The 16,777-nt window shown below is 44.4% G+C and overlaps 1 protein-coding gene across 1 annotated transcript in view; it reads right to left on the bottom strand.

The window, feature by feature from the left end:
- The window catches only part of GALNT9 (polypeptide N-acetylgalactosaminyltransferase 9), a 299,274-nt gene extending 283,197 nt beyond the window's left edge, over nt 1–16,077 (bottom strand). The window contains exon 1 of the mRNA XM_075012730.1: nt 15,834–16,077. Within this exon, the coding sequence (XP_074868831.1) occupies nt 15,834–16,077 (244 nt within the window). The remainder of the gene's footprint in view (nt 1–15,833) is intronic.
- Nucleotides 16,078–16,777: the final 700 nt, after the last annotated feature.

Genomic DNA, 16,777 nt, shown 5'->3' with positions numbered 1-16,777 from the left:
CACTAACCAGCTTCCAGTAGCAATGCTTTCTCCCAGCCTGGTCTGAAGGGGACTCCCAGATACAAACAGGCTCACCTCAGCCAGAGGTAGCCAAAGCAAGGGGGAAACCACCTTGACTGTAAGCTTCTAGTGAGGTGTGCACTCCTCCAGTGTGAGAAAGACCTTCAGGGGCCTTGTGTCACCTGGAAAGGGATGGTCTGGGTGTCTCCTGGCCTAAATACCACCTTCAGTGAGAAGGAGAAACACATCTCAGTTGTGGCATTAAGCAGCAAGGTTCCCATTATCTCCATGTTTCCTGGGCCTACTGCCTCCATAGGATAGAAGGACAACTCCTGACTTTCTCTCATAGATGCCTCAGGCAACTCCTGCTTGCTGTTTTTATGCCATGCTGAACCCAGCTGGAGGATCCACCCTTCCAAAAGTCTGAGCAGCTTCGGAGTGGGGCCAGCCCCACTTTCTGCTTCCCCTGGAAGGTAATTGCCCCCTTATCTGTTATACTTACTTGTACTGCTCCCCTGTCCCTCACCTCCCGCCCACACCACATCTTCCCCCTCACAGTCAGCCTGAAGAAATGCAGCATGCAGTCATATTTCTACATCACTCAGCAGCACATGAAGTAAAACCAAGATACCCGCCAATGAGCCAATTCAGAGTATACAGAGCTGCTTCTGAAAACAGTCTGCCTCTTTCTCCGCCAGCTTCCCAACTGCAGGCCTTGGGCATATATACTTAGCATATAAATGCCACAGTGTAGTATTGTCACAACCAAAAGGACTAGGGGGATTTTCTGCTAGCATAATGACAAAGATTAAATAATAAATACCCAAATGATAACACTTTTTCCCCCGACATTCAATTTTTGACATCGCTATGCAGAGCTAGGTCATACAGCAGAGTGTAATGGTACAGATTCTGTTCTGAAATACATCAACATAATCTACAGCAGTGTTTCTTAAACTATGTTCTCCGGGACACGGGTGTTCCGTGAGCAACTCACAGGTGCACTGCCAGCATTCAACATTTTTTTTTGACATCGTACACTGATGGTACAGATTTTTTGTTGTTAAAACCAGATACAATGTTCCTACTTCACTGCTATGACTCCTGATTAAATTATTTAATTTTGTTTTTGTTGAATATGTTGTTGTTTGTTGTTTTTCAGTCTGACAATTTCTTAAAGAACATTTTCATACATGTGCCACATAAAAAATTATTACTGTCTGGTGTTCCGTGGTCTCAAAAAGCTTAAGAAACATGCATCTAGATTATCCAGGTTCTCAGCAACACCCCCCCACCAGTACCCCAGGTGCAGGACCCTGGGCAAACCCCCCATATGCTGTAGGCCCCACCCCTTCCTCTCTCTGCACCTGGAGCTACTGAGAAGCAAGGCTCAGCCATCTGGAAGCCTGCAGCAGAGCAGAGCAGGCTGCCACTGATGGGGTGGGAGGAGGTGAGGGGGCGGGGAGATGGGAGGGAAAGCAACCCCCTGCTGCTGCCTCTGCCTGCCCCTACTGCCTCTGCTTGCCCCCGCTGCCTGAGCCCTGCCCCAGGTAATGCTCCCCACTCCTGTCCATGGGATGGCAGGGGCAGCCACTGCAGGACCATTAATGTGTGGGGCCTGGGGCAGCCACCCCACCTTGTCCTATGAGCGGGACAGCTCTGGATCTCAGATATTCAGGCACAGAAGCAGAGTAACCAAACCTACACTAGTCTGTGAAATCAGAATCCATCCCTTTGTATCCAATTAATCTGCTCTGGTAAGACTGGCGCTGAAGTGACTTAATACTCCTTTGTGCTCTTTGGCAGTTTTACGTAATATTACACTGCTCTCATTCTTCCAAAACCTCCAATATATTGTCACATTAAAACAATTTCATTGGCAACTTCCACTTAGTAGGATTTAAGGGGAGAGATGCCTAACTACCAGTATTGGAACAGAGGGAGAAATGCCCATCATAATGAAGGAATCACGCCTAATCACCATCCTCTTTGCCAGTCCCATTTGTTCCCCACTTTGGGTGCTGTTTATGCCTATAGCATGTTAGCAGTGCAATGAGCTGCACAGTCCCAGCATCAAAACCAGCCTTGAATCTTTGTTCACTTTTCTTCAGTCTTTGCTTACCTTCTATTTGCCCTTACAATTACACAAACAGCACTTTTAAGTCCCATTTTATGTACTTGTCAATGTATCAGTAGAAAAGAGTAAGACAACAAATCAGATTAATAAACCACTCAGATTCAGTGCGACCAAACAAAAAAATATCTTTATGCCTGCAAACATGCCCATAAAATGTTAATGGGTACTTGGCATTAAAAAATGTAGTGTTGAGGCAGAAACAAAATCTCATCCCCAATGACAGCAAGAGTGAGTTACAGAGCTGGAAAACCATGTGATTTCCCTTGGTAATTTAATTGACCAAAAGCAATGTCTAGGGCTCACTGGAGCCAGCTCAGTTCTGGAAACAGTTCTCTCTTGGATGAAAACTAATTTAGGCCAACGTAGCTATTGTAGCATTGAGTGATACAGGCCCAAAATAACTCCATTGAAGACAATAGTTACACAGTATAAAAACCTAGAGGCACTTAGACCAGAACCTAAGTTTTGCATCGCACAATGTGTAACTTTTGAGGATTCTGTGCAACACGCTTCCAGGAGTGGGAGTATAAGGTATGCAATTCTTGCTCCTGTGAACAACTGAGGATGCCTTAATGCAGTCATACCTGATGTGGTGGGTTGGACTAAATTATCTTCTTAGCTCTTCTGCACAGCTGTTTCAGTTCTAACACTTAAGTAGTTCACTAAGGGAGAGTTGAAGGGTTTAAAAAATGCTAGGCCACACATCTTAAAGGACCCTGTACTTATAATTGCACTGACGTTATCAGAGGTATTATTTTTGATGCTAAACAAGCCTTTGGTAATGAAAGAAAGCTCTAGAAGTCTATGCCACAAATGCACACCAAAAGGTGTTTCTTTTTAGTGTCACAGTTCACTTAAAGTTAGCTCCTACCTACCAGTCAAATAGTTAAAAACAGAATGATGATACTATGCTCCTGACCGAGGTTTTGAAGGGGCTACATTCTTTGATTTGTGCTCTACAACTCTGGATTCATGTATGTTATGGTAGCATCTACAGAACACTATAGAGAGATGAAGGCACCAGGGCACTAGTCATTCAGCACAGATGTAGTCAAATAAGACATCCTGTGCTGCAAAGAGCTGACAGTCTTAGGAGAGGATAGGAAATAATAAGAGAATACCACAGCTTGGGCAAGGTGGGGAGGGGCTGGTTCTATGTCCCTGGGAGGGGTGTGGCCTCAGGGAGAAGGGCTGGGGCTGGGGCTAGCATTCCACCAGCTAGTGGGTCATTGCTACCCAGAGTGCCATAGGAGATTTAAAGGGCTGGTGCTCCAGCCGCCACCACTGCCACAGTAGCTATGGCAGCAGCTGGAAGACCCAGGCCCTTTTAAATTGCTGGGCCCTGGGACAACTGCTCTCTTTGCTCCCCTGCTGGCAGACCTGGTAAGCTCTAAGGAAATCGGACTCTGCACACCTTTCTCCCATTTGAGGCATTTATGTAGACATTATTATTGCCTTATCTGAGCACCCTATGATCCTTTATGCTTCCCACATCCCTAGGAAATAAAGAAGTGCTATTGTCCCCGTTGTACATCTGCAGAACTGAAGCACAGAGACATGAAGTGACTTCACCAAGGTAACACAGGAAGTCTGCGTCAGAGCAGAGAAATAAAAGATACAAGCTAGCATGCTAACCACTGTCTGAGCCTTCCTTTCTAGTCTAACCACACTGTTGAGTGTTTTGTAGGTACCATATAATTCAGTGGCTGAGCAGCTGTGTGTCATGACTGCTGTGTGTTATATTAAACATCCTCTATTACCTTTTGCTCAATTCTCATCTTCTTGTTCAAACGTACATCTCATCACTTGATTGGAATGTTGTCTCTTTATGGAAGAAACTGTCTTATTATATGCATGCATAGTGCATAACTCGCTGATCAGGGCCTCTGTGTGTAAAAGAAACAATTTTATGGGAATAAGTAAATCCAGACTGTTGGATGACTTTATGCCTCAAAAATCTTTTTATCAACTGGCTTATGTTGATAATAAAATAGCCACTAACAGAAGTGAATTTCTCTGGAGAGGCAAAACTGCATAGCTATCAGTAGACTTATTTTATATTTGACTAGCTGGCTAGGAATCTCCAACAAGGAACCTATAAGTGACAACAAATTTTCATCCCAATGAAAGCGAACCTTTTGGGTTATTCAATTCTATTTCAATCAAGAAATAGATTTAGACTTATCACTGCTTTCAGTTCAGTATGCATGGAAAAAATACTCCCAATCTTTACTGCAACACAAAGCCCTCTGGAAAATGAGTTAATATAATAAAAATACATTTTTTTATTTATTAAAGCATTTCCTGGAGGCATCTGGGAGCCATAGAAAACATAAATTCCATTTCTAAAAGGGCAACACGGCCTCAATGCCAAATAAAATGCAAAAAACAGCATAAAAGAATCCAGATGAAAATAACCAATTAACCCTTATCACCCTACCAAAAAAGCCCCAAAACTAAACAACAGGCAAACTTTTTCATCCTTGCTAAGAATGCAGGAGGGATTTCCTGCTTTCCAGGGTGCATGCCAATAGAAAAAAATTAACCTCCTCTGCAAGGAACATCCATTGCCTGCAGGAAAACCAAGATACCCCACTGCTTGGAGAATGAGTCTGGGAATGAGAGAACTGGATTCAAATCCCTGCTCCACAACAGGCTTATTGTATGACCTTGAGCAAGTCACTTAGCTTTTCTGTGCCTCAGTTTCCATTTATAAAATGGAGATAATACCATTGCTCCACCATGCTGGGGTTCTGTGAACATAAATCTATTAAAGGTTTTGAAGTGTTCAAATGTATATGAGTGCAATATTCAGATAGAATTCTAAGGCTGCAGGGTTCTATATTAGGGGAGTGATGATTCCGGACCCTCACACGAGATGATCCTGCCTCCAGTCTAACTGACGCTACTTACTGCATGGGAAGATCAGGAAGCACACCACCTCCACGCTGTTCATACAGAAGTGTAGCTGTCCATACACTTATCACTCTGTTGCTGGAAATAGTGTCATTTGCCAGATTCATCTCTGGAAGGCATCACAGTGACACCAGAGATGAATTTGGGCCATTAGCTTCAGCAACACATGAGTGAAGTGAGAATCTGGAACAGTGCCCCATGCATAAAAATGACCAGTAAACAAAGCATCTGTTAAAGCTGATATGAACAAAGGCAATCAAGGGATACTGTGCAAATGGTGACACCTGTATATGGCCCAAACCAGTGCCTTTTGATAAAAAAGAGGGGCCAGTACTCAGTCAGCGCCCTATCCCCAGCTAATCCCACGGCTGGGGCAGCCGAGGTGTTGATGCTGAGTACCAGCAAGTACCGGAACAAAAACAGCACTGGTCCAAGCCATTAGCTTATCAGACAACCATACTGAGACAGACAATTGGGGAAAGGGAGGTGGCAGATGTGGTTGGCTTTCTAAAGTTATGTCCTTCATCCCCCTTCACTTTTATTCACTCTGTCCAAGCACAACAGCTAATTCATTACAGACAAGTCTTTTAGCAGACCCCTCCTGGGACTCAAACTAATAACATACTGTCAATACGACAGAGAGCAACTACTTTCCAAGAACTATGGAGCAGTGACTATTTTGCAGAGCATGGCAATGCCTGTTCTAGGAATCCTTACAGGGACAGCTAGAGCATTTGACAAATCCCCATACGTAATACCTGTGTTCACATTATAATGAATATTTATGGCATCCTATGCAAGAGAGATGAGGAAGAGCTGAAAAATACCTGCTAGGATCTACTTTCATCCATGAAGCCCATTACATTTTTATATGAATTCTCCACAATTCTGCTTTAAGCCCTTTCCTTGCACACAGAGGCCCAGATTTTTCTTCTTGACTTCTAGCCACTTTTTGTTACTCAGGTGGTACAAATTGGTGGGATCTGACCCAAAATGTCCAGCTGAGATTTCTCTCCAGGAAAGGGAAGCTCAGCTAGAGTGAAGGGACACAGATGGCTATGGCACCAACTGCCTCAACAACATTCATGTTCTGGTGTAGGAGGTGAGGTGGGTGGCATTAGGGATGTGCTTGGAGTGTGCATGTGCTATGCCAGTTCACAAACTACAGCAGATCCCCAAACGGTTGTGTTCCTGAGCAACTCCGCGTAAGTCCAATTTTGCGTGACTCGGGAAAGCCAGGAAACTGCCTTCCTGTCTCTCATGAGCGACGTGGAGCTGGAGCTGTGGAAACCACTCCTGTCACATTCAGTGAGACTCAGGCTGCCGCTCCTGACAGGAGCTATTTCCCCGCTCCTGTGAGTGACGGGCAGCTGGGCACCAGGTACCCACCACTCAGTTGCGTTAACCTGACATTTGTGCAACTTAAGTGTGCATATCCCAGGATTCTCCTGTATACAAGCTATGACAAGAACCATAGTCAGTTTGTGTAAGCCTCCAAGGGACTGCTCTAACTTATTCAGATGAGGCTGAAGCAAATGCATCACAAGGAGCAGGGAAGCATGACTGGCTCCCAGATCCAACCCGCGTGTCCCAAGAGAAGGAGAAAATCCAGGATAATGACATTTTGGCTATTTAGACATGACTTCTGGTGTTGATAATTTCTAAATTGACAAACTGGAGACTAACAGTAGTGAGACCTGTCTCCACTAAGAATGCCCAGTCACCAGCTCTAATGTCTGGCAGCAAGCGTACCTCTCAAATATCTTGATCACCTGGATGAGAAAGAGACAGAAGTTATCTTCCAGACCCACATCATTCAAGGACGAATAGTTAATAAGGATGAGCAGGTGACGTTCTCGGGTAGTTTCATCCAATGGCAGTTGGTGAGCAGCTCTCTCTTTTCCAGAGACAGTTTACTAATTTCATCCTCTTACTTCCAGTGTCTGAATGATACATCTACAATAAAGAGATCTGGTTCTGCAATCAGTGTCGCTCAATATGCTTCTCAGCTGGAAGGCACATGAATTGAAAAAGAAAAACCAAACCAATAATTGGGAACTGAAAGGAGGCTGTGCAATTTAACACAAGGAATAGAGTCAAAGTGAAGGCTTTTCTGAATTCTGAATCAACCATATCAACTGAAATATAGTGCCAATGCAATCATGAGGGGAAAAAGGAAAATAAAACAATAATCATGTGATCTCTAAACACTTCATCGTGTGCTAAATGCCATCCTACAACTTCCACTGAAGTCAATGGGATTTGCGCACACACATTCTAGGGCTGAATGTAGCCTTGCATAAGGATCACAGATTTTGATATATGTCATTTGTGTTGCCCAATGAGGAGCAACTTAGGCTAGCAAGTGGACCTCATGAGCGGTCCTCCTTCATCACAATTGGCCACAACATTGTTGTAACCAAGACTGTCTCCCCAGATAGTTTGCTATCTGCGCTTACACATCTACAATTTGTGGGATATGCCAACTGAACCATAGCAGCTCTTTGATTGGATGCAGAGGGAGCACATGAAAGACTGGTTAAACATGACTCATTGGTGTTTCTTAGATTCATAAATCTTGCTATTTCCTTGAAGAACAGCCACGTACTCAGTGCCTGAAAGTGCATTTTTAAATGATACTCTTGATGTTTCCTTTTTTTATGTACTTAAAAAACAAACTAAGCAAACAATAAAAAGCAACAATAAACCAATGATTTAAATCACAGCCATGTTTTATATTCAGCATAAACCTTAAATCTGACGGTCAGTGACACAGATGAAAGAGCCAAATTGTATTAGTGTTGTACTAGAAAAATGACGATACTTTACGTACTAGGCAAACTCTAACCAGATTCACAAAGAAATTGAGCCCTGGATGGAACATCTTTACAAATGCAGTAAAACATCATCAGTCAAATAACTATTCTTTTCTGTGGCACCAATGCAAGCGTTAACTTTAATATTACACAGTACAAATGATTCCACTTCTATATGTTCGACAGAAAAGGTCAGAAACAAATGAGTCAGCCATAAAGCTATCACATGATTTATGTCAGAGTGTGTTTACTTATCAGCTACAATGCAAAAAAGAACAGAAATATATTACATAGAAAACCACGGTACATCAGACGCATTATGCAGTAAGGGACTTCAAGTACTTTCATCTAATCAGGATGATCCCAATTTTTTTCATGGATAGAAATGACACAGGCCATTATACTATTATAACAACTGCAGACTTTTATTAAAGTCTATACCCACTTATGGATAAATCTCCTTCATCTCCATATAAAAACAGAAATACTCATCAGGTACAGGTTGAACTTCTCTAAACTGGCACTCTTACATAATCTGGCACGATTTTAGATAGCAGGACAATCACTTACACAGCCAAGCTTCTCATGGTCCATAAAGTTTGCTTACAGCCACCAGTCCTGACTGTCAGTGTTCTGTGCCATTATTTAGCTGTAAGTTACCCCAAATGTCTTCTAAGAGCCCAGTAAGCAGTGGAAGCACTGGTAATGCTGCTAGACGATATTGATCTCCTGTGTTCTGGTAAGTTCTCTCATTCAGCACTGGTTAGGTCCTGAGGGTGCCAGAATAGAGAGGTTCAACCTGTACTTCATACATATATGCAGTGTTCCCTGTAAGACAAGTGCTTGGATGGCCTCCCAGGAGAGATTCAGGTGCCTCCCAGCTGATTAGCAGAGCACCCATAGTCCACCATGGTGGGTACATGCGTTTCTATTGTTGGTCCATAACTGCACATCTTGATGCACATAACAAAATTTATTCTGCCTATGGATGGAAAAAAAACACAGGGAACACTACATACATGGCTGATTTAGGCCTACAAAATATGTGGAGATTGGGTAATCATATAGCAAGGGATTATTGATTCCCCCCACCCCTGCTCCCCCAGCAGCTCATTCGACACACTCTTAGTTGAATTTCTTAGTACAAGACACAACCAGTTTTGTTGCTGACTGTGGCATTGGGATTATTGTCACTGACTGTTTATCCTAAACAGATGTATTTTAAGCCCTCTTGGTACGTACCCTTAACTAAAATGTGGAGATTAAATAACTCTCTGCTGTCTGATACGTCATTGGTTAACTCTAACCAGCAGGAGTCAGAATTTTAAAAACATGCCTCTGCCACTTCAACAGCTCACACACTTTCAGAAGCCCTTAAAGGCTCCATCAGAGCTTGTATCATCCCTTATCCCTTCCTTGTTGAGGACATGAAGACCTGGGATGAACACAATGCTTCTGCCCTGTCAACAAATTTCTGTGCAAAAACGCTGACGTTCACTTTGATGCAAAACTACTGGGAATCTGGCAAGAGAGCTGGCAAACTGCTTGCATATGGACCAGGCTTACACTCCTGAGACTATAGCTTACCAAAACTCACCAAAAGCCAACTTCTTCAAACACACTGGCCACCGCAAAGGCTTTTGGTAATGAACTTCATAAATGTTTGCTGCTCTTGGAAACCTCTTTAGTGCTGCATTAGCTCTTATGCTTTGGTAACAAACACAACGAGTTCTGGGGCACCTTATAGACTAACAGGTATATTGGAGCATAAGCTTTTGTGGGCAAAGGCCCGCTTCATCAGAGGCATCATGCAGCTGTAGTGGCTCAGTGATGTGATTGGCCTTGTAGCTAATGAATGACTAGCATGCCACAGAAAGGGTATGCCCAAAAATTCAGAGCTATCTGGACTGCCTTTTTAGAGGCCTATGATTAACATGGACCCTCTAGTAGATGCATTGCTTCCCCTCCCTTTACACTAATCCTCTTTATCTACTTTGTGTGCTATGATCAATTTGGTGCTTTGGTATATATGTCATAGCTGGAAAAAATAATACATAAAAAAGTAACATGTTGAATTGTTATGGAATCAACCCACACTTCCACTCTTCATGTTTTGCCCTCCATATTGTAGAGAGGAGGAGGGTGTGAAATCCAAGGAGTTTATTAATTGACTACAATGGAGCCAGAATTTCACCCTGGGACTTTAAGGGCCCAATTCACTATTGTGTTGTCATTTAAACCCACGCCACGTGGATGCAAATACTATCACTCTGACTGGATTGCATTTTACATGCACATTTGTGCTAATAAATGACTATGCAAGGGGCAAAGCAATACAGAGTTGAGCACCAAAAATCTTGAAACCCATGATTCATTCTGTGGGCTTGAATCTCCTCTCATCAGTGTAATCAAGAGTAACTTGTGGTATGTCTTCATTATGTGGAAGAGTGACCCAGTCGGGTCTATCTATTGGGGTTCGATTTTGCACGACTAGTAGGGACATGCAAAATAGGAGACAGTACTCAATCTTGTGAGGAGTAAGGAGGTTGACGAGAGAATTTCTCCCATCAACCTGTCTCTGTGAGGACAGCCAGGTAAGTTGATTGTGGATAAGAATATTCTATCCACACAATTATCATAGCTAGAATCATGTATCTACAATCAACTTTAATACCTAGTGTAGACCTGGCTTAAGCTGAAGCCAGTGAAGTTACCCTGTGGTTTAAAACTGACATGAAGTCAGAAAGAAAACCCTAAGCCTCTCCAAGCATTCTGCCGAAGGCCAGATCTGAAGCAACACTGACTTATAGCTGCTTCAGGAACTGGCTGTTTTAATCTGTATCTTCACAAAAGAAAAAAGCCTTCTCCAGATTTGAAGAAGTGGGTCTATCATACGAAAGCTCAACACATAACAAATTATATTGTTAGTCTTGTTAGGCGCTACAGGACTGCTTTTTGGCTTGAAATATGTAAATATTTATTTGGTGCCATTTGACTAAACGATAAACTCAGCACAGTCTTTTTAATGATTCTACTTTGATACTTTCTCATCCTGCTTCCACACCACACAATTTTGCAGTCCTGAAAAGCTCCCAGTGGCACTGCAGGAATGAGCCCTAAACATTATGAGACAGTAGCAGGGCTGAGAGCAGCTCCCCAAACTGAGTAGCTGCTTCTTGAGAATAATTAAGTGCTAATGTTATTAGACGAGCGTTAGCATCATGGGATAATCAAATTAAATCATTACAATGGAAGATTCTCTCTTGCTCTGGTCTCAAAAGGTGCAGTTTCATTAATGCAAAGCTGACAGTCACACTTAATCCTCCCCCTTGTACACAGGGCTTTGCTTCTACTTTCTGCAGAGGAATTACCCTTCAACAGAAAGACTCCAGCTGTATCAAAGCTTCTTTTTGACAAATCTGACGTGGGCATTTTAAATGATTCATTTGCAGCCCGTTTCCAACCCTTATCTCCCATATGGAAATTTGAAAAGGCTCATTTTCAACTCGTTCCTCGCCTGCAAAGGATAAACTGTCCTTTTAAAAATATGGCTGTACCTCTTCAGTATGCAGATTGCCCAACTGAATTTTAAATGCAATCACTTTACTTCCAGTACACTCTAAAATCAGGTGTCATAGCCTGCATGAATCAGTCTTCTGTGTCCATAACTTGCTATTTACATAATTTTAAGTCTGCATGCCGCAATTATGTGAAATGTCCACTTCTTCCCTTCGTGCAATACATATGCAATTTAAGATCCATTTGTCACGTGGAAAATTACCATTACATTTAATCATACCAAAGAAAACAAAATCAAATTATTATGTGTAAAGAATGACAATCTGCTGAATTCAAGAGAATATTCAAAAATTATCCCTTCATGTCTGCAGCCTAATAGGGCAAAGAGGTCTAATAAGGAATCCATGGATAGGAAGGCTTGATGTGAGCATACATAATGAGAAAATGAAAACTCTCTTAATCTTTTCAGATTGAATGAAATCTAATTACATGCTGTATTGATTGTTGTGCATTTCTGGAAAGAGACAGTGAAAAGGGAAAAAGGCAATTACAGTAAAATTGCAGTCTGACCCTTCAATTACTTTTGGCATGAAAGGTTACATACTAGTTAGGGATATTAAACATTTTTCACTCTCTGTGGTAAATTATTAGCAACAGAATCAGATGCAGAACTGATTAGGGAAAATCTAGTCAATTAAATCTTGTTTCAAGATAAAAAACTAGAATGATCAGAAATGATCAGATTTCATAAACTGCTGTCTATTTTACCTGTCATTAGAGCAATGTTGACGTTTAAGGTAATATTCACTGAAAAGAAACATTTGAGCAAATTTAGGATGATAAACAGATTGATGTGCGGGAGCTAGCATAGTTCAGTGTTCAGTACAGATGATCTTTTGGAAGTCGCAAATAAGCAGACTTATATAAACCCTAGCAAGTAAATTCTACAGTCATGTGATTCCCCCGGCTGTCTTTCTTCCGCAACAACCAGCAGGGAGGCATGCTGGAAGCTCTCAGAAATACGGAGTTTCTGAGACAGTGGGAATTCAGAGGATCAGTACATTGAAAGCAATTGTTTTATGTGTATGTCTACAGATTTGTACAAGGATGTATGCCAGTTCTTATTCAGACAACTCTAGAAATTCTTCCTGGTTCACCAGATATAATTCTTTGGTCTATATTTACTAACAGTGGCTTTTACATGGAAACTTTTGTTTTGGCATCTTTGTGGGCATTGCACAGACAAAAGAATACTGGTACAGTTTGTTCAGAACTGAAATTTATAATGGGTGTTGCTCATGGACTTCAGGTAGCCACTTTTGAGTTGGCAAAATATATGCATGTTGCGAGCGCGCACACACACACTTTTATTTATTTATTTTTTTCTTCTTAGAGATGGTGAGTCCTAAGATGCATGATAGCTTCTTTTGGCTGCATGTGAACAAATAGGAAAGACAGGTTTTTTGACCAGCATGTTTCAAACTATGAGGCTGGTTTCCTTATGTAAGGTTCTTTCTCTATGATTGGTGCTTCTGGTGGGTCTATGGAAAACACAAATGAGGTCTCCTTTGCTTAGGATGAAGCATAATCAAAGCCTAGTATGGAATATGAAGTATTCTTTACCAAAGACTAAGCACCCAATAGATGATTTTTCATTTGCTGAGATCAACATGGAAATGACTCAACAATAAGGAAAGTAATTACTGAGTTCGCCAGACCATAGCCCCATCCTGTGTTGCCATTATTCAGTCCCAGCTCTCACTGATGTCCCTGGGAGTTTCACACATGCAAGGAATGCAGGAGCAGAGCCCTTATGATTACAGTTTGCATCCCACATGAATCACTGGTCCCAGTAAAAGAGTTTTGCTGCTGTCCCAGTAAAAAGATAACATTAGAGAAGGGCTAGGATCTCTCTCTCACCATGCAGGACAACAGTTATGACAATGTTTGGGAAACCTGTAAGTAGAGCAATATCACTGTGTGTATCAGGATGAAACTGCACAGTTCTGGGCTTTCCCTAAAGGATCACATAGCACTTTCATAAACAAACTTCCTTGCAATCCCAGTGCCAGAGCAATGTGCTTCCTGCTAAATAACGAGTCACAAAGTTAAAAAAGTAAACACATGAGCCTAACCCAAACATAGACAGACTCTGTTCTGAATATGCTTACGCTGAGGAAACGAGTGATTTCAAAGCAGTGTGGCATGAGTATTCACTACATAGCTTAGCAAAGCCCCAGAGACTTTCTGTTGTCCATATGGCATGTAATATAAAGAGAGTCTATGGCTAATGAAAGATCATTAAATTTTATAGGCAAAAACACTAGCTCTACTATATTAGCACACAGTCCTCTAGTAAAAGAGCTACATAATCCCCAGTGTCACAGAGAGGATTGGAAGAGTTACCTGGACAGTTCTATTTGTAGAAGTTTGTGTCCCATGTGCAAATAAAAAAGGAACATTTTAAAAAGGAAAAAAAATGCCCTGTGAGAATTGGCTTTTGCGCTAAACACCAGCCGAAAATCAGTTGCTTGCTATGGATCCCCATACCCAGCAAATAAGACCATCATACATTTACCAACAAAACCTATTAGAAATGAAGAATTTCCTATTAAAGCAAGCCTTCAAGAATCTCATGCAATGGTGCCTGCCTGATTCTTCATACGTAGCAGACAGACAGCTCCCATTGACCTCCCCAGAAGTTCTCAAGGAAGACAGATCCAACTGGTACTAAGATTCCACCTAGAGTTACACCCTACATATACAGTTACCTAAAAATCAGTGTGTGAAAGGCCAAATTCTACCCTCAGAACATAGCTTCATTAACTGGGCTGTCTGTTGGGGATTTTGGCTTGCAAAGAAGGAATTTGCCTAAGGACCAGTGGATCAGTAGCAGAACTCTTCTGCAGCCACTACAGCATCACAATGATACCGGCACCCACATGTCTCTAAGGAGAATGTTTAGTTGAACAAGCTCTTCACTTTCCCGTTCTTCTTCAAAATAACCCTGAGTACTGGGTCCCAGACAGCCTCACATAGACAGCTCTGGTGGCCGCGGGTTGTAGATCCACGGCAATCCACGGCCCCCTATTGGTATGGGAAGGATTTCTCCCAAATTTGCTTGAACTCCCAATCTCCTTTGAGCTGATAGTAAAACACCCAATTGTAGAAACAACGCTCTCATACTCATTTGTCTGTATTTGTATGTGATAAACACAAATGCTTGAACATGTGAGAGACAGCGAAAACAGTCTATGCCACATTATTACCTGCCTGTGTACACTGCTTATTATCCTAACAGCCTAAGCTGTTTAGATTTATACTGTCACTCAGAAGATAGCATAGAGAAGAGGCAGAAGCAATATATTTTTTATGATACATTCCTGCATTTTGGTTCAGCATCACCTTTGTAGAGCCAATGTTATGATTAAGATGGTTCTTACAATCCAATTGCCAGTACATTTGGTATAATTTAACAAGGCTTACAAGTTTTATCTGGTATGAAATTGAAAACGTGTTTCATTATACTGTAAATCTGTTAGTCCTTCTCTCTCCTCTTGTCCAAACCACTCATGTATTTAATTATATACATAATCCCTCAGTATTTCACGTTCAGCAGTTTATGAATCTTGGCAAATTTCAATGTACGTCCTAGACAAGAACCAGTTTCTGTATCAAAGACTATAAGTTCTATAGCAACTTTAATAAGTTAGCCTGTTCTATCTGTCAGGGAACATGATCTCATTTGTATATCTAATGCGATTTTTCAAGACTTGAGTCTGATTAAAAAAAGGTTGCATACTTTGGTATATCCCTGCCCTTTAAGTGCCAGGGTCATTAAGAACCACATGGTGTTACCAACAGCAGAACAAAGATGCATACTCTTTCAAGGTAAGGAGAGGTTTTGAAAGGGCATGCATGCAGAACCCCAACATGGCCATGTGACTGTAGGCTATGCAGGGATTGCTAATACTTCAAATATTTAAGTGTGTGCAGGTGCACACACACACACACACACACGTTCTCATCCACCACTTATTTTAAAACAAAAATCAGACAGAGGTCCAACAAAGGTTGGGTCAGACTGCAGCCCTGACCACTGGAGCTAATTCTCAGCTACCGGCTGGATACCCGCACAGCTGTCCCCTCACTTCTCTGGCAGCTCCCGCTCACCCTGGCCTCTGAGAGGAGCTAACAAGCCACAGGCCAATGACCCTGCGAGAGCTGTGCCTGCAGCTGGGGACCAGCCTTCCCTCCCGCCAAACTCTGCCTCGCCTTCCCCGGGGGGCAGCCAGGGCCCCGCCCAGCTGCTCCCCTTACCGGCTGGAGGCGGGGGGCGCTTCTCCCCGGCCTCTAAGCGCCCCGCTCTCCCGTCCCGCAGGGGGCGCCCCAGAGAAGCGCCGGCCCCCGAGGGAGGCGCTGCCCCGGCCCGCCCGGCTGCTCACCATTGAGCTGGTTGTACACCACCTCCTCCAGGTGGTCCAGGCGCTGCAGGATGGCCTCGCGCTCGCTCAGGCCGGCCGGCCCCCTGGCGTGGCGGCTCCGCAGGCGGCGGTCGGCGCTGCGGACGATCTGCACCAGCTCGGGGGAGCGCTCCTGCAGCCGGCAGTACACGGAGAAGAGGATGATCCCCACGAAGACCAAGATGTTCACCGTCAGCAAAGTTTTGATCTTCCGTGCCACCGCCATGGGAGCCGCCGGGCGGGCAGGGGGCCTCACGGCATGGCAGGCGGCGCGGGGCGGCGGGCATGGGGCGGGCGGCGGGAGCTGTCCCTTCAGCACCGCGCAGCAGGGCCGGCGATCCGGCCAGCCGCCGCCCCGCCCGCCTCTCCGCCTGCCCCGCGGGAGGAGCTGCGGCCGCGGCGCGGGAGGAGCTGCCGGCCCCGCTGGCTCCGGGCTCGGCTGCGGCGGGCTCTCCGCGCACGGCGCCGGTGCGAAGTGACGCGCTCGGCAGCCGCGCAGCGACAGGCGAGCCCGGCCCGGCCGCTCCGCCCCTCCGGGCGCCCCGCGCTGGCGGGAGCCCCGCGGCCCCTCCCTGCGGGCCGCTCCGCGGGGCGCCCGAGCCGGATGAGGACTTTCTGCCCTGCCCGGCGGGGAGGGCGGGGTGCCCGGCTTCCCGCTTCCACGGGACCGCTGCCTCCCGCGGGGAGCCCCGAGCCCCTCCCGCCGGCCCCTTTCGGACAGGGGCGCGGGGGTCGGAGCCACGAGCGGCAGAAGGGACCGCAGGGCTCGTGGAGCCTAAGCAGCGCCTTTCGAGGAGCAGGATCGGTGTCTCAGCCACTCCCCAGAGACCGAGCGCTCCGGCCTCCCGCCCCGGAACGGGGGATCCCTCTGCTGCCCCAGCGCTCAGCCGGCTCCGACTGCCTTTGTAAAATGCCACCGGGCTGCC

Source organism: Carettochelys insculpta, chromosome 18 (genome assembly GCF_033958435.1).
Source record: "Carettochelys insculpta isolate YL-2023 chromosome 18, ASM3395843v1, whole genome shotgun sequence".
Taxonomy (NCBI): domain Eukaryota; kingdom Metazoa; phylum Chordata; order Testudines; family Carettochelyidae; genus Carettochelys; species Carettochelys insculpta.
Note: the sequence above shows the minus strand (reverse complement) of the source record. Positions and strands in the feature narration are given on the sequence as shown.